Source organism: Bufo bufo, chromosome 5, assembly GCF_905171765.1.
Source record: "Bufo bufo chromosome 5, aBufBuf1.1, whole genome shotgun sequence".
Classification (NCBI taxonomy): domain Eukaryota; kingdom Metazoa; phylum Chordata; class Amphibia; order Anura; family Bufonidae; genus Bufo; species Bufo bufo.
This window is the reverse complement of record NC_053393.1, coordinates 177,778,313-177,802,017: the sequence shown is the minus strand read 5'-3', so window position 1 is coordinate 177,802,017 and position 23,705 is coordinate 177,778,313. Positions and strand designations below refer to the sequence as shown.

At 41.5% G+C, this 23,705-nt stretch overlaps 1 protein-coding gene across 4 annotated transcripts in view; it reads left to right on the top strand.

Annotated features, from left to right (window-relative positions):
* SPIRE1 (spire type actin nucleation factor 1) overlaps positions 1 to 23,705 on the top strand; it is a 223,965-nt gene that overhangs the window by 155,928 nt on the left and 44,332 nt on the right. For all 4 annotated transcript variants that reach the window (XM_040432593.1, XM_040432592.1, XM_040432591.1 and 1 more), the window contains exons 8-9: positions 547 to 676; positions 18,678 to 18,838. In XM_040432593.1, coding sequence (XP_040288527.1) covers positions 547 to 676; positions 18,678 to 18,838 — 291 coding nt within the window. The remainder of the gene's footprint in view (positions 1 to 546; positions 677 to 18,677; positions 18,839 to 23,705) is intronic.

Sequence of the window (23,705 nt, the reverse complement as noted above, 5' to 3'; positions counted from 1 at the left end):
AAGGAAACTGTCTTAAAATACCACTGCAAAAATCACAGTTTTATCATTTCCTTTTGGCTAGCACGTAACATCTGACTGGCTTATTTTTTAAGTTACAAAAGTGCTGTGTGAAAGTATCCTTAAAATGTGGTAAAGTATGAAAAGATAATGTTTTAATGAAAATTGTCTGCAGTTTTATAAATTTCACCACATTTGTATGCTAGTTTTTTGCTGAATGCCCTGCACTATGTACTGAAATCTCTGCCACTTATTAGACCTGACCTGTCATTGCTTTTAGCCTGCGCCACATTTGTCAGCAAAGTTTTTGATATTGAAAAAAAAAAGAAAAACATAAAAAGGTTTTGTAAATATAATTCTCGCATAATCCGTATACACAAATGAGTCCGGAGATTCTCAGTACCTGAGATGATTGGTAAAATTGTGATCACAGGGGCACACGTTTCTGGACTTCCTGTCTACGTTCCTATTGACCAGCTTCTTTTAGTCTTGTAAGTTTTTGGCACACTAAATTTATACAGTGGGCGCTAATAAGTTTTATCCCTGCAGGTATCTGCACGGAAACTGAAACCTACCCCACCTCGTCCGCAAAGTCTGCATGAACGGATACTGGAGGAGATTAAATCTGAAAGGAAGCTTCGCCCCGTGTCTCCCGATGAAATTAGGCATAGCCGGCTAAGTAAGAGTGTGATTTTTTTTTAATTTTTTTTGAAAGAGGGAGAAACATGTTGTTATGTTACAGTGTTATCTTTTTTATTTCCTGTGTTCATGGATTTGTATACTTCAAAATGATGCCTCAAAGGCTTTAACTTAGGCTACTTTCACACCTGCGTTGTTAATTCTGGTATTGAGATCCGGCAAAGGAATTAGACGGATCCATTTTGGTTTTGCACATCAGCATGCATCCGTTCAAAACGGAAAAAAAAAGGATCCATCACTAAATACATTGAAGGTCAATGGGTGACGGATCCGTTTTTTTAGGCTCTTAAAACAACTGATCAGTCACCATTGACTTACACTGTTTTCAGTGCCGGATCAGTTTTTTTTCAGTTTCTATGACCGGACACAAAGCCACAGCTTGCAGCGGTTTTGTGTTCGGTCACAAAGCGGAATGGTGACATAATACATCCTGATGCATCCTGAACGGATCTCTTTCCATTAAGAATTCATGAGGACTAAACAGAACAGTTTTTTCCCCAGTATTGCGATCCTCTGCTGGATCTCAATACCGGAAAACAACAACAAGACCAGCTTTAGTATAGGTTTATGTTTCTACACAGTTCACAAGTCTTATGTGGAGGGGGATAGAGGAGTAAAGATACATATTAGACAAAATTTTATGAAAATGGACAAGTTCAACAAAAAACGATCATTTGCCAGGTGACATTTAGCAATGAACGATCATTTTAGCCTACCGATGACAGACCACCATTGTCTGTAAAGAACTCAGCCCAAAGATCTTTCATTCAAGGAAAGATCATTTGTGGACAAACCTTCTTTCTTGGATCAGCAGATTGTAGGTTGATGGTTGAACAAACACCACCTGTCTGATGTGTATGGCCACAGTAACAGGTTCTAGACATCATCTTCTCTCCTGTGGGCTGAAATGTCTATAAGCTAGATGTTCCTGCACACCAGACCTATTCCTATAAGGTTTACAATAGATTTTGAAAAGATATGTGGCAATATTCTATGCATACGGTGAGTATATAATGTAACATTTGTTTCATACAGCTGCAAAAATATTATCTGCTTTAGTACAAAATGAAGAGAGCGGCTTTTTTAGTATAGATCCCCTTACTTCATGGATGATATTGATAGGAGGAGCCCTAATATCCAACAGAAGAATTATAAATGCGGCGTTTAGTTAACCAGGGTAGGGCTACGGACAGATTTTATGCTTTTACTTTGTGAAATAGAACCACAGAGTGTATACATGATGCCAGTATAACACAATATATTGGCTTTGTGGGTGTGTTAAAGTATTAGTCGGTATTTATTTGTCTCATTTATATATGAACACGCATTTATGTTGCTTCTCAGCTGTTCTCTGCTTTCATGTTTATTTCTTTGCATCATTAGTTTCTTTTATGTCGGCTTTACAGACAAACTTCAAACTAACGGCTTACTTGGTCTCTTCTCTGTTCTCAACGCATTTATAGAACCTTGCGCATGCAAAACAAGGAGCACAGAGTTTTTAATGCGTTATTAGATCTCATATTTAAAGGGAACCTGTCGTCAACTTTATGCTGCCCGTACTAACAGCAGTATAAAGTAGAGACAGGTGAGTTGATTTCTTCGGTCTGTCATTTATAAGTTAAAAATAAGTGGTTGCCAAGAACCAACATCACAACCATTGCAGACTGGGCCTTGACAAGAGTCCCGGCCACCTGAGAAGAGTCCTGGTTATTCATGAATTCCTGCTCTCCCGCCCACCTGCTGATGACTGACCGTCTTCTACCTAGTTTTCTCCCTTTCTCTCTAGGAGAGAACTGCCAGTCATCAGCAGATGGGTGAGAGAGCAGGAGATTATGGATAACCAGGACTCTTCTCGGGTAGATTTGACTATTTTCAAAGCCTGTGCTGCAATGATTATGATACTGGTTCTCAGCAACCACTTACTTTTAGCTCATGGTGACACACCGCTGAAATCTGCATTTCTGTCACTATTTTATGCTGCCGTCAGTGAGGTCAGCATAAAGCTGATGACAGGTTCCCTTTAAAGTTAGGTTTAGAAGATGAAAGACTCAACCTGCTGGGTTGCTGTAAGCATCTCCTTTAGGCTTTTTTAAATTTTCATCTTTTTATCCCATGTATGAATATTGAGAAAAAATGTCCTTGTTACTCAGATCAACCAAGAAGAATTGGATTTCATTTTCTAAAATGCATTTTAAATGAAAGCATTGACTTTACAGGTGAAACTCGGAAAATTAGAATATCGTGCAAAAGTTCATTTATTTCAGTAATATAACTTAAAATTAGAATTTTGTAATAAGGTTCAATATTCTAGGCTCAAAGTGTCACACTCTAGTCAGCTAATACCCCCTGAGCAAAGGATACCTGAGATTGTGACTTTGGGGTTTTCATAAGCTGTAAGCCATAATCATCCAAATGATAACAAAAAAAGACTTGAAATATCTCACTTTGCATGTAATGAGTCTATCTCCTCTGTTAGTTTCACCTTTTAAGTTGCATTACTGAAATAAATGAACTTTGCACGATATTCAAATTTTTCGAGTTTCAACTGTATATAGCTGTAGACACAAGACTTTTTGTTCTCCAAGCTAGTGTTCTTACAGGAGATTCAATTTGTTTAACTTTTTTTTTTTGCAAAGTGTATATTATTTAATGTTCAAAGCAGGCTCTGTTCACATTGTGTTGTGGTTTCCATTTAAAGGGGTTGTCCGGGTTCAGAGCTGAATCCGGACATCCCTCTATTTTTACCCCGGCAGCCCCCCTGACATGAGCATCGGAGCAGTACATGCTCCGATGCTCTCCTTTGCCCTGCGCTAAATTGCGCAGGGCAAAGGCATTTTTAGGAGTTACGGTGACGTACCGGGGCTCTCCATGGGGCTGACAGGAAACCCTGTGACGTCACCGGCACTGATGGGTGGGATTTAGCTCTGCCCTAGCCAGTAAAACGGCTAGGGCAGAGCTAAAGCCGGCCCCTCAGAGCACCGAACACTCTGCCGGGTGGAAGTTACCGCCCGGCAGTGTGTTATTGAAAACAAAAAAGCCTGTGCCCTGCGCGATTTAGCGCAGGGCACGGGAGCACATCGGAGCATGAGATGCTTTGATGCTAGCCTCAGAGGGGCTGTCTGGGTGAAAAAAGGGTATGTCCGGGTTCAGCTCTGAACCCGAACAACCCCTTTAAAGCACTCTATGTGCCGAAAATCCACAAAAAAATAGTTAAAATTATTCCAGCACTTTTTTTTACCTTAATTTCCTTCATTCCTATAATCCAATTTAAAAATACATTTTCAGCTGATAAATGCTTAGCTCAGTTATGTCCCTCCTCCTCGCTGTCATGTGTCTGGCTGTAAGACAACTGGTTGGAGCATCAGCCTCCCCCATCTGCCATGTCTGCAGTAGAGAAAAACAGATTAAAGGGGTATTCCCATCTTGCTACTTCATCCTCAATTGCTGCCAGCTAGCTGTTCACTTCCTGGTTTCCTGCAGCTAAGGCTGAGCGGGTTTGGCAGCTAGAGTGAAGGCCGGCCACACCTCCTTATGACATCACACTGAGAACTCAGTCCTTGCGTGCTAGTTCATGTGAAGAGTATGACTCATCAGTCTGGCAGCCTGCAGTGTCTGTGAGGCCCCTCCACCTGCTGGGGAATCATCAGAGAGCCATGTGAAGTGAGCTCAGTGTACAGGAACACCTGGCTGTTCTGCACAGTTTTACACACAAAATCTCTGTTTGATCTTTTACAAACCCATTCTGTGCATCAAAAACTATAATTCCATATTATACATTAGCTCAAAAGCTTGACCAACCCCCACCCAGCAGCACTGATGCAGATTTTTTCCATTACAGCTGTACTCCAGTTGTTTATAAACCTTACACTGTGTATCTTTATAGATGCATATACAGCTCAGCTACATGTGTCTTCTCCAGTCCCCTAACATCACTTTGGCTGAATGGCTTCCTATACAGCACTGCTACATCTTTTTTCTACTCCCCCACTAGCACTGTGTCTGAAAAGCTTCATATACAGCTCTGCTACATCTGTCTGTTTATCTCTTCAACCAGCACTGTGTCAGAACAGCCGTATATTCAGCTCTGCTACATCTGTTTCTCTCTTCCACCAGCATTGATGCTGACCTGCCACATATACAGCTCTGCTACATCTGTCTATTCCCTTCCCCATTAGAGCTATGGGTGAACAGCAGCATATTCAGCTCTGCTACATCCATCAGCCCCCCCATATGCCTCCATCAGCCCCCCCCATATGCCTCCATCAGCCCACCAAGTGCCTCCATCAGCCCCCCATATGCCTCCATCAGCCCCCCATATGCCTCCATCAGCCCCCCATATGCCTCCATCAGCCCCCCATGTGCCTCCATCAGCCCCCCCATGTGCCTCCATAGGCCCCCCCAAGTGCCTCCATAGGCCCCCCCGCAAGTGCCTCCATAGGCCCCCCCGCAAGTGCCTCCATAGGCCCCCCCGCAAGTGCCTCCATAGGCCCCCCCGCAAGTGCCTCCATAGGCCCCCCCGCAAGTGCCTCCATAGGCCCCCCCCCAAGTGCCTCCATAGGCCCCCCCGCAAGTGCCTCCATAGGCCCCCCCGCAAGTGCCTCCATAGGCCCCCCCGCAAGTGCCTCCATAGGCCCCCCCCAAGTGCCTCCATAGGCCCCCCCCAAGTGCCTCCATAGGCCCCCCCCCAAGTGCCTCCATAGGCCCCCCCCAAGTGCCTCCATAGGCCCCCAATCGTTGGTGGAATTGGTGGTGGATGTAAAAATAATACTTACCCCTTATGAAGTAGTTTCAACGTCCTCCGCTGGCTCTTCCAACGATGTCTGGACTAGTCTCTTCCTCCCACGAACTGTTCGGGCGCCCGCGCATGCGCTAAACTATCTTCCTTTGTGCTGCGTTGGAGCCGCGCATGCGCGTTTCTATTGTAGACGCGGCACGAAGGAAAATGGATCAGCACATGCGCGGCCGCCCGGCGACGTGCGCGCTCCTTGTAAGAATGAGAGGCCGGCCACTGGATCACCAGGGTAAGCTCTGCGCAAGCGCGACCCATGGATGAGGCCGGCAAGCAGTGGCCGTATCGATGGGCAGCGAATATCAACAATAGATTTGAATTATTCTGTTTTACAAGAAAACAATAGGATTTTTAAAAGACTATATATTTAGAAAAACGCTCACTGGGGGGTATAGAATTTAATCAAATAGGATCAAGAAGATGGGAATACCCCTTTAAGTCCCACCCCCTCAGTTAGGCACCAATTGAAGATAAAGCAGATCAGCAGTAGATTAAAGAGGACCTGTCACCACTCTTGACAGGTTTGTTGTAATAGATTTATGCATTTATACATTGTGTCATTCCTTTATTATTTCCACTAGGTTATAAATGAATTGCTAGCAGTCTGCAGTAAGGGTACAGAGGGGTGGTAACAAGTTGGGGGGGTGTAACTGCACAGGCTCACACTATCCAATCAGTGTTGCCATTTTCAGACTCGCACCCCCAACTGGTTACCTCCCCTCTGTACCCTTACTGCAGACTGCTAGCAATTCATTCATAACTTCTAGTACAAATAATAAAGGAACGGCACAACATACAGACATAAGAATAGATGTTTCAGAATTGTTTTTACATGCGAAATGCATGAAGCTATTAAAACAGGCATGTCACGAGCGGGAAATGTACTCTTTAAGGCTACTTTCACATATGTGGTAAAGGTTCAGTATATTTAGCATAGCCGGATAGGGCCGTGCACTGCTGGACCCCATTGACTGTATTAGTATCTGGCGAACAGCCAGACAAAAACTGGTGCACACCTTTACCACTGATGTGACACTAGCGAGGATTCTGGAAAACTGTTTCAGGATCATGCAGAAAATGTTGCAGGCTGACAGTGAGAGCAATTATATTTCTTTTTGCTTTTATGATTCAATTCTAGGTTTCATGTTCCTTTAAGCCGTGATGCATAGTCAGACCCGTTGCACCATGCCATTGACTTATAATGGGTTTGAGGGGTTCTGTTGTGGTGTTGAATATCTTGCCAGAAAAAAATATTGCTGCATGCAGTGCTATTCCTGTCTAATCAGATGGAATCTGAATGTGAGCCTTATTACTGAGTTGAACAGTCTCATATGCCTTTTAGCTCCTGACATATAAATGGTGAACCTATACTAGCTGCTTATATGCAGTCTCTTTCTTCGCCAGATTCTTTCTTTGAATAATTTAGAATTGCATTAGTTACGTTTTTTTTAATTTAATTTTTTGCCAGCTTAGCTGTTTATTCCTGCACCATCTGCACTTTTTACACTCTTGACAGTAAATATATTGATTAACTGTAGGTGAATAGACAAGGCACAGGGACAGAATTGATCCTGGATTCTGTCATGGAAAGTGGGACCTGTAAGCATGATGGCTAGAAGTATTACATCCTCCTTTTAATGAGTGTTTAACTGTGCTTGTAAATGTGATGGTGCTGTATTGACTGCTCAGAGCTAGGCATGCTTGATAATGAGTATATTCTTAATTAATTTGATGCATGTTTCAAGGAATGTAGATCTCTGCTCTTTACCCCCCCCCCCCCTTGACTTTCTTCGTGTTACATTACAGCCTTAAGTTCAATGTTTTGTTAACCCCTTCCCGACCTTTGACGTACTGTTACGTCATGGGAATCACTGAGTTCCCGCAATTTGACGTAATATTACGTCATAGTGATCGCGCGGGCACCGGAGCGATCACTGCAGGGGTCCGGCAGTCCGTGGTAGCCGGGCCCCTGCTGTATCCGCCGGCATCGCTGTAAAAGCCGATGCCGGCGGATTAGCCCCTTCTATGCCGCGGTCCGCGCTGACCGCGACATAGAAGAGGTTTGTGTCGGGTGAGGGAGAGCTTCGAGTCCCCGTGCTGCTGTGGCGGGGACCCGATGCGACACAAGGCAGCCCGATGCCGTGCAGAGGCTGCCCAATGCCTTGCACGGCATCGGGAACTGCCTTCTACGGGAGCCGAGGAGATTCAGCCTCAGGCTGTGTCTCCTAGGCAACCTGTTAGTGTATGACTCAATGTTATATAGTAACAGGCAATGCATTACAATACAGATGTATTGTAATGCATTGCAGAGGGGATCAGACCCCCAAAAGTGAATGTCATTTATTAATTTTATTACTTTATTAATTTTATTAAAAAGTAAAAAAGAAAAAAAACACCCCTTTCCCCTTTTTTATAATAAACAGAAAAAAAAAAAGACCCACGCATATTGGGTATTGCCGCATCCGTAATGACCGGCTAAATATATCACATGATCCACCCTGTCTGATAAACACAATAAAAAAATAAAAACAGTGTAAAAAAAAAAAGCCATTTTTGTCACCTTACATCACAAAAAGTGCAACACCAAGCGATCAAAAAGACGTATGCCCCCCAAAATATTATCAATAAAACCGTCACCTCATCCCGCAAAAAATGAGCCCCTACCTAAGACAATCGCCCAAAAAATAAAAAAAACTATAGCTCTCAGAACATGGAGACACTAAAACATAATTTTTTTTGTGTCAAAACTGCTATTATTGTGCTAAAGTGAATAAAATAAAAAAAGTATACATATTAGGTATCGCCACGTCTGTAACAAACAGCTCTATGAATATATCACATGACCTAACCACTCAGGTGAACACCGTAAAAAAAATAAAACGGTGTAAAAAAAAAAAGCCATTTTTGTCACATTACATCACAAAAATTGCAACAGCAAGTGATCAAAAAGGCGTATGCCCCTAAAATAGTACCAATCAGACCGTCACCTCATCCTGCAAAAAATAAGACCCTACCCGAGAGAATCGGTCAAAAAATAAAAAAGCTATGGCTCTCAGACTGAGACACTAAAATATGATTTTTTTTTTGCTACGAAACTGCTATTATTGTGCTAAAGTGAAATTTTTTTTAAAAAGTATACATATTGGGTATTGCCACGTGCGTAACGATCTGCTCTATAAAAAAGTCACATGACCTAATCTCTCGGTTAAACGTTGTAAAAATAAAAAATAAAAACGGTGCCAAAACATCCATTTTTTTGTTACCTTGCCTCACAAAAAACGTAATATAGAGCAATAAAACAATCATATGTACCCCAAAATAGTACCAACAAAACAGCCACCTTATCCCGTAGTTTCCAAAATGTGGACACTTTTTTGAGTTTCTACTGTAGGGGTGCATCAGGGGGGCTTCAAATGGGACATGGCATCTAAAAACCAGTTCAGCTAAATTTGCCTTCCAGAAACCATATGGCGTTCCATTACTTCTGCGCCCTGCCGTGTGCCCATACAGCAGTTTACGATCACATGTGGGGTGTTTCTGTAAACCGCAGAATCAGGGTAATAAATATTGAGTTTTATTTGGCTGTTAACCCTTGCTTTGCTACTGGAAAAAAATTGATTAAAATGTTAAATCTGCCAAAAAAGTGAAATTCTGAAATTTCATCTTCATTTTCCATCAATTCTTGTGGAACACCTAAAGGGTTAAGAAAGTTTATAAAATCAGTTTTGTATACCTTGAGGGGTGTAGTTTCTAAAATGGGCTCATTTTGTGGTGGCTTCTATTATGTAAGCCTCACAAAGTGACTTCAGATCTGAACTGGTCCTTAAAAAGTGGGTTTTGGAAATTTTTGGAAAAATTTCAAGATTTGCTTCTAAACTTCCAAGCCTTCTAATGTCCCCAAAAAATTAAATGTCATTTTCAAAATGATCCAGACATGAAGTAGACATATGGGGAATGTTAAGTATTTACTATTTTTTAAGGTATTACTATCTATTATAGAAGTAGAGAAATTTAAATTTGGAAATTTTTTCAAAATTTTTGGTAAATTTGGGTATCTTTTTTATGAATAAAAAAAGATTTTTTTTAACTTATTTTTACCACTGTCATGAAGTACAATATGTGACGAGAAAACAATCTCAGAATGGCCTGTATAAGTTATCACCACATAAAGTGACACATGTCAGATTTGCAAAAAATGGCCTAGGCAGGAAGGTGAAAGCAGGCCCGGGGTTGAAGGGGTTAATCTGAATTTATGTGATGGATCAGAACACAATAGTCTAAGTTGGTGAAGTGAAATGAGAAAAATATATAAATAAAACTATTGTTTAGAAATAGAAAACAGAAAATTGGCATGTGCGTATGTATTCACCCCCTTTTGTTAGGAAACCCATAAAAAGCTCTGGTGCAACCAATTACCTTGAGAAGTCACATAATTAGTGAAATGATGTCCACCTATGTGCAATCTAAGTGTCACATGACCTGTCATTATATTTACACACCTTTTTTGAAAGGCCCCAGAGGTTGCAACACCTAAGCAAGAGGCATCACTAACCACACACTGCCATGAAGACCAAGGAACTCTCCAAACAAGTAGGGGACAATGTTGTTGAGAAGTATGTCAGGGTTAGGTTATAAAAAAAAAAAAAACAGAACCTTTGATGATACCCATTAAATCTATCATAACCTAATGGAAAGAACATGGCACAACAGCAAACCTGCCGAAAGAAGGCCGCCCACCAAAACTCACGGACCGGGCAAGGAGGACATTAATCAGAGAGGCAGCACAGAGACCTAAGGTAACCCTGGAGGAGCTGCAGAGTTCCACAGCAGAGACTGGAGTATCTGTACATAGGACGACAATAAGCCATACGCTCCATAGAGTTGGGCTTTATGGCAGAGCGGCCAGAAGAAAGCCATTACTTTCAGCTAAAAACAAAAAGGCACGTTGTGAGTTTGCGGAAAGGCATGTGGGAGACTCCCAAAATGTATGGAGGAAGGTATTCTGGTCTGATGAGACTAAAATTGATCTTTTTGGCCATCAAAGAAAACGCTATGTCTGACGCAAACCCAACACATCACATCACCCAAAGAACACCATCCCCACAGTGAAACATTGTGGTGGCAGCATCATGCTGTGGGGATGTTTTTCAGCAGCCGGGACTGGGAAACTGGTCAGAGTTGAGGGAAAGATGGATGGTGCTAAATACAGGGATATTCTTGAGCAAAATCTGTACCACTCTGTGTGTGATTTAAGGCTAGGGCGGAGGTTCACCTTCCAGCAGGACAATGACCCCAAACACACTGCTAAAGCAACACTTTAAGGGGAAACATGTAAATGTGTTGGAATGGCCTAGTCAAAGCCCAGATCTCAATCCAATAGAAAATCTGTGGTCAGACTTAAAGATTGCTCTTCACAAGCGCAAACCATCCAACTTGAAGGAGCTGGAGCAGTTTTGCAAGGAGGAATGGGCAACAATCCCAGTGGTAAGATGTGGCAAGCTCATAGAGACTTATCCAAAGCGACTTTGAGCTGTGATTGCCGCAAAAGGTGGCTCTACAAAGTATTGACTTTAGGGGGGTGAATAGTTATGTACATTGACTTTTTCTGTTATTTGGTCCTTGTTGTTTGCTTCACAATAAAAAAATAAATAAAAAAAACATCTTCAAAGTCGTGGGCATGTTCTGTAAATTAAATGATGCAAATCCTCAAACAATCCATGTTAATTCCAGGTTGTGAGGCACCAAAACATGAAAAAAGTCAAGGGGGTTAATACTTTTGCAAGGCACTGTATAGGCAACATATGCATTTAGAAAGCCTTTGACTTTGATGTATGAGCCAAGCTTGGGTGTTGTCGGGAGACTCCTTTCTTATAAAGAGTAGTTTTATGTGTATTCTGTGTACTCTATAAGACTTATGTACTTGCAATATCGTGTTTATATGAGCTTTTACTGATATACAACTTCCTAGATTGTTGTGACCATATGATGGATGAAACTTTCCTACTATTTTAAGTACTGGAAATGTTTCCTTTCCAGTCCAGTAGATGAGTAACAAGGTAGAAGACAACCATTTAACTTGTATGTATTACTGGACCAATGTCACAAAGGTGACATGTGGCATTTATTATTATTATTTAGATTATCGCTATATTCATATAAAGTGATTTTTTGTGTTCAGTTGTATGGTCACATCATCCTAATGAGTGGTACATGTAAAGCTTGACATCATCCTAATGAGTGGTACATGTAAAGCTTGCCATAAACTTTAAATAGTGTAGCTGTCGGCAGCTATTCCTCCCGATTCCCCCCCAAATATACATTTATGCTCAACTCGGCCAAGCTTGCACTTATTCCTAATAGGTAGATGGGTGTTAAGATCTTTTATACGGCCAGCAATCTGGGCAATTATCGGTGCTACCAATGAACACACAAAATTGCCCTGCGTGAAGGTGCTACCGATAAACACCCAAACTCTCATTAATAGAGTGAAACTATTGTTGATGCGGTCACTTAAATCATCGCTTCTGCATAGCAGATTGCCCTGTGTAAACAGCAATCTGCTGCCCAAAAGCAATAATTCTGTTCATACAGAGGGGATAATTGCTGCACATAAATGCTGCTCTCACCTCCTCCAAGAAGCAGGCAATTACCTATTGTCTGGTCTGTTCATACATGTAAAGGGGCCTTAAGCCACTGCCATAACACCTCTGGTGGTGGTTTATCCACAGTGTGAATTGTGAACAAAGGATCCATCACAGAGTGCCTGGACACCACCATGCACGTTAGATGGTCCCACCTAAATCAATTGGTTTTGCTGACTTTCATATAATACTCATGACCACCTTAAATGGGAAAAACCTAATTTTTTCTGACTTGATGCTTGTGTAACCTTCCATCACCTGAAACGCGTAAGGAAAAATGTTTTTAACTTATTCTGTCTGTCCCAAGATTTAATAAAGACAAAAGAATTTTACCGAACTTTCATTGGAGTCAGGCGGAGACCCTACATGTTAGATGGTTGGCCGACATTTATGTGTATGGCGTCTTTCCGAGCAGGTCCCATTAAAGTCCATGATCTCTTGGTAGATAATAAATTATTCTTACAGAATTTCTTCTGCTATAGTTTAAGATGTATAGTTCCCATTTTATCTTAACTCTATACCGGTATTGTCTCAGCCTTTGGTGAATTGATAGAAATCATTCATGTCCTCCAACTAATGTTTGTGAAAGGAAATAGTTCAGTACGTACTTGTGCAGACAGAAGGTTGGAGCCATTAGCAGCCACTTGACTACTTTCAACTGCTGGTTAAGAGCTGGAATTTCAATGGTTGTTGCTTCACTTTTTGTCTCTCTCTCTTATAATGCTTTAGACCCATCATGTTTTGTATTAGTTTAAAGTGGCCGTCAGAGTTAAAAATTTAAAATTGTTGGGAAGGTAGTAAAATAATCTAAAAAAAGGCTAAACTCACTGCGCAGAACCCCAGCCCTTCCAGCGCTGCTGCTCAAATCCTCCCCACTGATTCCACCATGACTTTATGTTTTTGGCTGCAGTGTTGAAAATCCTGTAAATTGCATGTGACCGCTGTAGCCAATTACTACTCTCAACGGTATACACCACAAGATAACTGAAGCCATTGATTGGCTGCAGCAGTTTTGTGTGGTGTACAGGTTGTCACTGGTGCAGTCATGTAAACAAAGTCTGGCTGGGAGGATCGGAGGGGCTGTGCTCGAATGGAGCGGGTTCAGACCTGTAAGTATAACTTTTTTCTCTATTTTACCTTTGCCCTGCCTAATGTTTATTTTTTAACTCTGACAACCCATGAAACATAATTATTGTATAAGGGAAAGTTCAACTTTCTAATATGTTACTTCACCATTTTTTTTTAGCAAACTCAGTTTGCAGCCAGCGAATTTAAATATTCTTGCTTAGAGTACACCCAGAAGCTGAAAGCCCATAGCAACAATACAGACCATCTTCATGAACTAGATAACTAAGGGTATGTTCAAACAGAGTTTTTTTCTGAGCTGAAAAAACCTGATGCGGAATCCTGGTTTTAGGTTTTGTTTTGTTTTTGAGGATTTGACATGGATTTTCATTCCTGCCCATTTCAATGGCAATTCTGGATACAGATTGCACTTCAATAGACAGATCACTTCTTTTTTCCACTGTGAGGTTTTTAAAACTGCAAGCGGAAAAAAAATGTGCAGTATGAATTCACATATGGATTCCCCACTGAAATCAATGGGGAAGACCTGCATGCCATGCACTCTGTGTGAACATATCCTGCAGGTCTTTTTACACAAACCAATGTGTCAGGCAATTATTGGGACCAAACCAAACATTCTTGATAATTGCCTGAACATTAGGGAAGAGGAGAGCGGCCTTTACCTGCAGCAATCGCCTCACCCTCCACATCGAAAATCCCTGTTTACACAGCACGAACTGCCGCCCAGTATATAGACATCTTAAAATTGTGGGAAATAAATAAAAAATGACCGTGCATTAAAAAAATAGCAGAACTTCATTACTTCTTAATTACACAGGGATTAATCTTTACACAAAGGCTACACCTAATATAATTGCTCCATTATTCTTCTGTTTAGTAGCTGCTTTGCATGGCGTATGGTGATCTAAGTGTGAAAAGCTCCTTATAATGAATATTGCCATATCGCCCTTTCATTTACTGGTAAAGCTGATTTATGTGTTGTGTACACGTTTCTTTTTTAAAGTGTCTTTTTTTTATTCTACCGCATTTCAGATACTGCTATCCAGGCCAGATCATGTCATCTGAAATGCATCATTGCTCTTGTATTTTGCTTTGTTACCTTGTCCTAACAGGCTATCTTTCTTTTTCCAGTAATGCGGCCCCTTAGCATGTCTTACAGTTTTGACATGTCAGGTAAAATGTGCACCTGGCGTATTTTCGTGGATGTTTTGTGGTCCCTCCTTTATGTGCTCATTTGTCAGATTTAGTCGTTTTCTATCATGGTCAGAAATACAACATCTGGTGCAAAAATGACCCAGCTATTATCGTATGAGGTAGTTTGGGATTTGCTGGCAAGTATATGTGATCTAAGGGTACTTTCACACTAGCGTTTTTCTTTTCCGGCACTAAGTTCCGTCATAGGGGCTCAATACCGGAAAAGAACTGATCAGTTTTATCCTAATGCATTCTGAATGGAGAGAAATCCGTTCAGGGTGCATCAGGATGTCTGCAGTTCAGTCACTGAACGGAGTTTTGGACGGAGGAAATACTGCAGCATGCTGCGGTATTCTCTCCGTCCAAAATTCTGCATCAGTTGCCAGCATTAATTTACATTGAAAAAATATATAACGGATCTGTTTCTCCAGATGACATGCGGAGAGACTGATCCATTCTTGCAGTGCATTTGTAAGACGGATTCAGATCCGTCTATAAATGCTGTCCGTTTGCATTCAGATTGCCGGATCCAGCAGGCCATTCCGGCAACGGAACTGCTTGCCAGATCACTCTGCTGCAAGTGTGAGAGTAGCCTAAGTTGTACTTGTTAGTCATTTTTTATTTTATTTTTTTTTACCCTTTTTGCTATGTATTTTTTAAAGAGAACTTTAAGCTTTGAAACTAGGCCAGTATTTTTCAGTAAAACTGCAAGCAAAAGACAAAATTCAGCAGCTTTGCAGAGAAAATGTAGATTTTAAGTGCAGTGCCATTTACATCATGAGAAACTGATTATGGATTCATGTTATTCAGTATAAAACATAGTTCTGAGAAAACGGACATAAATGAAGATAAATATGTAGCGGCTGCTGGCCACGCCCCTTCTAGCCCTTGCCGTTTGCAAGGCTGGCGGAAAAAGTGGGAGATGCCACAATTTTTAAAAAACAATGTGTTTTGCGACTTTTTGACACCACTTTTCAGGCGCAAAGGGAGATGATAAATCTCCCCCTTTGTCCAAAACAGTTCAACCACAAGGGACATCTCAAAGATTGATATGTATGGAAAAATGCTCTTAGGTTTTAATTTTAAATGGTCACTGTGCTTTACATATCTTATGTTTATCTGATAGCCAGCATCCTAAATAGCAAAAATGTAAATCACTTTATTTAACAAAAATGCTGTCTAAAAATGCTTTAAATTGTTGGCCGCTAGGGGTCTCCCCTCCTGCTAAGTTGCTGTCCACTGCTGGTTGTTATGTGAAGTCCATCTCTGGAGACATGAGACAGGTGCTCCTACAGAGCTTGTAGACCAGGGAAACTCAAGGGTCCACATACCTGGGTCTGCTGTCGGGTGAAGCATGTAAAATAATGGTCGGCACTCTGGTATTGCTTAGGGAGTAATACTGTACATCCATGTCTGCATAGAGAAAATAACCTTGGCACTCAGATTTTCCTGCAATAATTAAACACATTTTATTAGTATTTCCAGCAAACACACGTGGAGGCCGATGCTAGTGTTTCGTCCCAGACCTTGATCACTTCTAAACAGAGCCATGTGTGGCAATGGGGGGGGGGGGTGCTAGACAGTGCCTCCCCACATAGTAAGAATATCCACTTTTTTTATTTATTTTTTACGCATTGTTTTTTTTATAGAGGCAGATCTAGGTCCATTTCTTAGGACTGTTACTTTTAAGGAAAGGTTGGTAGAACCATGTATATTTAAGACTCTTTTTGAGGAGCAGTGTGGCCTCCTGCTGCTCCTCTTGAGGCCTGTGTGAACATAACTTAAATAAAATGGATGAGTTTGGCCCTTCCATTTCACTAGAGTAGTGTCAAATGTTTTAGTGATGAGCTGTTGACTTAAATGCATCTGCTTCCACATCTTACCTCATCCTTTTACATATTGGTTTACATATTTTGTGTACAGTAGAATATTGGTTATACAATTGTTCCTGACCATGAGAGAAATGTATTGAATCTTTTTGTCATTCATTATCATCCTTCACCATTCATTTAAAGGGTTGTCCTTAGGATAGTCCATGAATATCATCTTATTTGGGGTCCTACACTGCTCTCCCCCGATCCTCAGCTGTTACTTTAGCTCCGGCACAGACCTTCATTTACTGCATTTTCCATCTCTGTTCACTACATAATGGATGGAGCTGTGTAGTTCCAGTGCTAACTTTCGGCACTGGAGCTATTTGGGAAAAGCTGATCAGTGGAGTTGTGAGGTGTTGGGCCCCTGCCAATCTGATATTGTTGGCCTTTGCTGAGGATAGGCCATCTATATCAAAATCCTGAACAACCTCCTTCATTTTTCCCAGTCTTGTGGTATGTACAGAAAATTGTGTTGTGATGTAATGTCCATGTAAAGTGGTAAAATTATGAAAGACGTGTGTCTCCCAAAAAACAAATTACTTGAATGTCCTTTACAGAACTGGTGACTTGTCCTTGTTAGTTTTGATGTAAATGTACGGTATTAGAGTAATGGTAGGATGAAGTATACATGGATGAAGTTTTGTTGTGGCACTTTATGTTGTGTGAACATTATTGAAATTACAATTCCTTTAAGAACATGGCAATAAAATTGGACTCCTACGTGTAAGAAATGAATGAGTGGATGACTTTTATTATATACCCATGGCTGCTGTAATCAGATCTGATAAGAATCAAGACCACCTATGGGGAGAGTGGGGGCTCTCCAGGCAGGCCAGATAGGAGACCAGGTTGTCTCACTTGGGAATCTTCATTGACATGTGTGGGATTTATGTGAACAGGAAAACCTATGAGCATTTCACAACCTCCATAAAGTGCAGCTGCGCTCATGTGTGGCCAACTCTCCATTTGGTCTGCTCATGTCTGAAATGGGGAACCTATCAGAAATATATGCCAAAGCATGTCTGTGTCCAGATATAAGAAGGCCACACTGAATGGCCTAGCAAAGCCGCATGTGGCCCTTAGTTGCAGGTTGTGTAACCCCCTACTCTAGGCAATGAAAGTCTTACTTTATTGAGGTAACTTTACTGCATAGAATTCGTGGTGTCTATAACACATAATTGTGTCCATTTTGCTACAATTCTGCATAGTGTATGGTAAGTATATTGAAAACAACTTGTTAACATAATAGCAGTCTTTTGGGTTAATTATAAAGGGCTGATGTCTGTACTTAGATGGCATTTAGTTAATGTCATCAGTACAGCAGAAATGACTCTCACCCTGCATAAAAAGTTCCACACTCAACAATGCAAATTAGTCTTCTTCCAAAAGGAAGAGCTTCTCTAGTGCCACCTAATTTGCATTGCCAATGCCTGTACAGTCTCCTTACATTATCACACAAATTTTTAGACAGCACTCCATGATGATGATGATGATATGTAGTAATTTATTTCATATTATTTCAGCCGGGCACAGTGGTACACAAGTTGCTTGCAACATTTCGGGCTAACATAAGCCCTTCATCAGGCACTAACAGGACCACATAACAGCGCCGGTAACATTGTTATGTGGTCCTGTTAGTGCCTGATGAAGGGCTTATGTTAGCCCAAAACATTGCAAGCAACTTGTGTACCACTGTGCCCGGCTGAAATAATATGAAATAAATTACTACGTATTATCATCATCATCACGGAGTGCTGTCTAAAAATGTGTGTGATATTTACAGTACTTGAGGTGGAGCTATAGAACATAATCCAGACGTGCACCCAATTTGCCAGTCTCAGAAAGAGTGCTGTGGTCTATTTGTTTTGAATGTACAGTCTCCTTACATTAGCTGGACCTCCACAAGGAGAACCACCACCCGGAGAGCACATTTCCACCTGCATGCCAGTTGCATGTTTTGCCTACATTTTGTTCTTTAATTTGCACCCCATGAATATTAACACACTATCTGTTCTTATATATTTGACATATGGTACTTTGTTTTTACATGTTATTTCTACACGATATTACAAATGAGGAAAAGTGTAAGAAGTAAATGACAAAAGTCTGTGTTAGGTAGAATTTATTACTGTAGATCAAACTGGTTATAAGATTTAATCTCTAATTTTTATAGCCATTTCTCTGCCTTGGGAAGTGTTGCACAGCTTCTTTGGTGCCATTAAGATGCTGTAAAATGACATGCTTTGCAGCCAAGTCATATTCCTTTCTGTAAATGATAGTACTGTGCAATAAAATGTTTGTAACTGCAAAACAAAGCTTACCTAAAAGATATATGTCATAGTATGTTCTGCTGAAACTATATAACTTTCTTTCTTTTTTTTTTTGGGGGGAATGCAGATGTTTCAACTCCAGAAGTATTAAGGAGGCAGTCGAACCGCACAGTGTTAAATGGAGATGTAGTGGAGCGATCCAGAGTGGACGGAAGACCCATGCAAATTCAGCGGAAGAGGCTGTTAAAAGCCCCGACCCTTGCAGAGTTGGACAGCTCAGAATCAGAGGTAAGTGCTAATTTCCATCTTTAGGTGCCTAATTTCCATTGTAAGGGGACGTTCACAAGGCAAGCAGAATTTTGGCAAAAACCTGTTGCAGCCGCGTCCTCTGCCTCCCATACATCTCAGTGGGAGGCAGCTTAAAGCCGTGGCCACACCAAGAAGAATCGTATCCTTCCTTGGCGCGTCTTTAAGCTGTCCGTGCCAAAATTCCACTTAAAAAGCCACCATGGGAACGTCCCCTAAGACTTTGTGCACATGGCCATAATGCCATAAGTGCCATATATATTTAATGCCAAGCTGAAGATATGAGCCGCCCTATGAAATTGTGAAACCTTACCTATTCATACAGTGCAGTAATATATATATATATATATATATATATATATATATATATATATATATGTTAATCACCACTAGGTCAAATGCTGCTACAGTTGCTGTAACTGGGATACTCTATTCATATTATATATACCACACAAAAAAGAGTAGATTCATGTCCCATCGATTAAAAATTATATAATGTTTATTCAAAAAATCACAAATCAAAAATTAACCAAACATGATCCTATAAAATAACAAAATAATGAGCATATAGTGAAAAATATCCAATTAGAAGAACCACCTGACCAGGATATGTACATCTAGTGAATTATAAAGTAATGCTGGACAGAGAGTAAGGTATAGTAAAGATGTTATGCATTGAGTTAGGAAGAGAGAACAACCCTCTGGAAATATCTCAATGTGCTCACAACACACCACACTCTGAACATAAGGAATCAAGGTCAGATCATAATAAGATATCTGGAAAGATAACTAGAGATGAAAAGCAATGGTCATACCAGTTCGAGTCAGGACAGGTGGACGCTATCTCCTCGACGTACGTTTCGCCGTTCTGCTTCCTCAGGAGGAGAGTCATATATATTTTCTGTCACCAGTTATATGCTGCTAGGTTCTTACAGCTCCAGCCCATGACGATGAGTCCATGAGCTCACCTGCCTCTGAATTACAGGTTTTTCTATATGAAATCAGCAGCAGGTGGGTGGGGAGAGCCAGGATGTCACGGTGGGGAGTGGGGAAAAACCCCCACCGTACAATGTCAGGGATAAAGGGAAAGCAGCTAGGCCAGGACGCTGGAATCGGGGAGCAGGTCACCTCCTATTGCATCCCTAATCCTCACCCTAACTCCTCACCGTATGAGCGGACCTGGATGGTAGGACGGCTCATACCAGGATACCTATGGCCCTGAGTCGCCCTGATAATCCCTCACATAGGAGCAGGGGAGAGACAACCTGTTCTTCCCAGACATGGATGAACAGGAGTCTCAAATGGCCAAGCAGCAGGGAAAGGAAGCCAAGTGGAATGACAGATAAGTATCCAGTGGCAGGGATAACCACTGAACCAAGAACCCAGGAAGGCATGGTAACTTACCTGCTACTGCTGCTGGACAGCACAACAGAACACCACACCAAGGTAAACTGGAACCCATACAAATGTACTGCAATCCAAACACCAAGCGGATGCAGTACGTACTGACACACAGGAACCAGCACTCCAGCAACAGCTCACAGACTTGGCATCTGGTTCACCCCTCCGGGAAACCATGGAGCCCCCTTCCGGAGGCACAACAAACAGGGTACAACTTGCATACATGCCGGACATAAAACACCAACTGACCAGTCATGTAACAACAACAAGACGAGACACAAAACCCTGAACATAAACCCACACCAAACAACCACACAGGTAAGGTAGGGGAACATGGAGGACAGTATGGGAAGACATCGCTGGAGACATCGATGTCCCACTAGGTGGCCCTCACACTGGAAGATGGAACAACCAGACAAGGAGCAGAACTCCAGCACACACCAAGGCTGGAGTACAACTGACTCCTGACCTTAAGCTACAGGTAAGGCTACGTCTACACGACGACATTTGTCGCGCGACAGATAGGGCACAACTACACTGCAACATTTGTAGCACAACATTTTGTTGCACTAATGTCGCACAACAATTTTTATAATGGCAGTCTATGGTGTCGCACTGCAACATGCAACATGCTGCGACGCAACAGTCGCAGAAAAATCCATCTCGAATGGATTTTCTGCGACTGTTGCGTCGCAGCATGTTGCATGTTGCAGTGCGACACCATAGACTGCCATTATAAAAATTGTCGCGCGACAAATGTCGTCGTGTAGACGTAGCCTAAAAGAAGCACCTAGTGACCACACCCAGCAAAGTAGTTAACCCTTACTGCACCAGACAGGGGAAGACTACAACTTAAAGGGGGAAGTGCACACACCAGCCACAACGTTGCCCCCGGCAAAAGCAAGCATGGCACCAGTGTCACGGCGCACACAGCAAAGGCAGTGACACAGGAGCTCACGAATATCAGGGCTCGTTCAGCATGCACTGGAGCTGTTCAATACAAGATTTTAGCATAATGGCTGGGTCAATTAAAGAAGGTGACCCAGCATTCTGCTAAGGGGATCTGACAGACACTAGTACATGTTGCCCTTAGTTAGGACACCATAAAACTGGTGACAGATTCCCTTTAAATGTTGGTGACTTATCCTTAGCATAGGTCATCAATATTAGATAGATGGGGGTCCAACTCCCAACACTTCTGATGATCAGCGGTTAGGAGTGTGCCTTTTATATGAGTGATGTGGACCCTACTTCGACCTGTAATATCAAGTCCGTCAATTACATAGGCTTTATGCAACTCTCAAATGAATAAGATTGAGCTGCAATACCAAGCACAGCTGTTATACAATGTATGGCGTTGTGCATGATATACTAAGGAGAGGCTCCAGCACAGACTCTTCAAGCAGCTGATTGGTGGGTGGTGGGAGTTGGACCTCCATTGATCAGATATTGATGACCTATTCTGAGAAGTCATCACTATTTAATGCCCATAAAAGCCCTTAAAAGGTTTAATGAACCATATTGCGGATCATGTAACAAATGGCCCACCTGACGGTTGCACATTTCAAACTTCCTTGTTCTAGCATTAATTGATATGATTAACACAATGCTTAGAGCCACAATGGAGCAATAAATTATTAGCTAAGTCTTAAAGTGACATAACACATATTATAAATAGACCTAAGTATCAGATTTATCAATTATCTCAAAATGTGAAGGCCATTACAGAACATCAGCATACCCTACGTGGAACATGAATGGTGTGCATGTGTATCAAAGTAATGCCTTATATTCAAACAGAAGATCCAGAAAGCTTCCCTGTTTAGGTGGTCGCAGTTTAAATCCCCACCTTTGTTGGTTTATGCACTTTTTCAAAAGTTCAAGATGCCCACAAAGTATCTTCCCTTTGTTCATGTATAAAATCAATCTTTTGGTAACTGTGATATACCTGCCATGTGGTTTATGGAATCCAGTGTATAAGATGCAGTCTGCTGTATGTGGTCTTTACCTCTAGAAAACACAGATAACTTATGGTCCGTGGTAATGAATCCATTGCCGAATTCTTAGATAACCCAAACCCGAACCTTGTACACCAAACTTGAAAACAGAAGTTCGATCATCCCTACTCAGAACATCTCAGAGCATATATATGACACTGAAAAAGAACTCCACAAATTTGTCTGGTGCCACCAAACATTTTATTGATGAGCATGTTTGTTTTTTCCTTTTGGGATTTTCCCATAGTCAACATTTATCACCTGTACAGATGTTAGATTGCTGGGGGACCCACCACTGGGATCTCCACTGAGCGCTAGTAAATCTGGTTTCAACTCGCCACCAGATCTGGAGTATTATTTGTTTTCTCCATAATACTGTATGAGAGCTACGAAACCACAAAGCACACTCATAACTACATGAGTACTGGACAGAGCTTTGTACGTTGTTTGTTAGATGTCCCCAAAAGATGGAAATCCTGGCTTCTATGGTAGAGGGCTTAGGCATCTAACAGACTCATCATTTATTCCGAAATTCACACTGCAGAATCTCATCTGTGTTAACCCTACTTAATGAGCTAAATCTTTATTCCTGGGGAGTTATGGTTCCATGTTCACTCTTATTTCACAAAGTATTTATTGGTAATACAAATAGGCAATATTTGACAGTACAGACCAATTCCGTAATTATGAACAATAACAGAATAAAGGCCACAATGCATAGGATATCTGTGTCAAAATCACAAGACATTGATAACTGTAATACACTATGGATAATGATGTATATCTCTTTCAGATAAATTGTCCAAGGGATAATGGGGCAGGAAAAGGGGGTCAAGTTAGGGAAGGGTAAGAGAAGGGGGACAGAATGTGGACAGTAAACGTAATTTGTGCCAGAGAATATATATATAACTAGCAAAATCAAAAGGAGCTAGTTCCAGAATTAAAGTGTGCTCAGAGTTGGGTATGCCTTAAGCCACTTTTCCCAAGCTTTCTAATAGGAGTCATAGGCACCTTTGCAGGAGGCCATGGTGTTTTCCATAACAGTCGTACGCCACTCTGCGCACAATGTCATCCACAGTGGGAACCAGAGTGGAGCGCTAATGTTTAGCAATAAGTATTTTGACTGCTATGAGTGTATGAAAAATAATAGCCCTATCTATCTTGGGTATATCATAAAGCCCTATGTGTAGTAAGCAAAAAGCTGGATTACTAGGTGAAAAGTGTCCCTAAGGAGAATTGCCTTTATATAATCCCTTGGGGGTTTTGGGCCAATTTCTCCCTTTTCTATTTGGACCCATTGTGGGGCATCATCACCTAAAAACCAACATCTCGTTTGATCTAGTAATGCTGCGTGATTATATAAAAACAGGTTGGGGAGGCCCAATCCACCCTGCTTAACTGGTTTATATAAGGTAGAGGCTGCCACTCTAGGTTTTTTGTGGTTCCATATA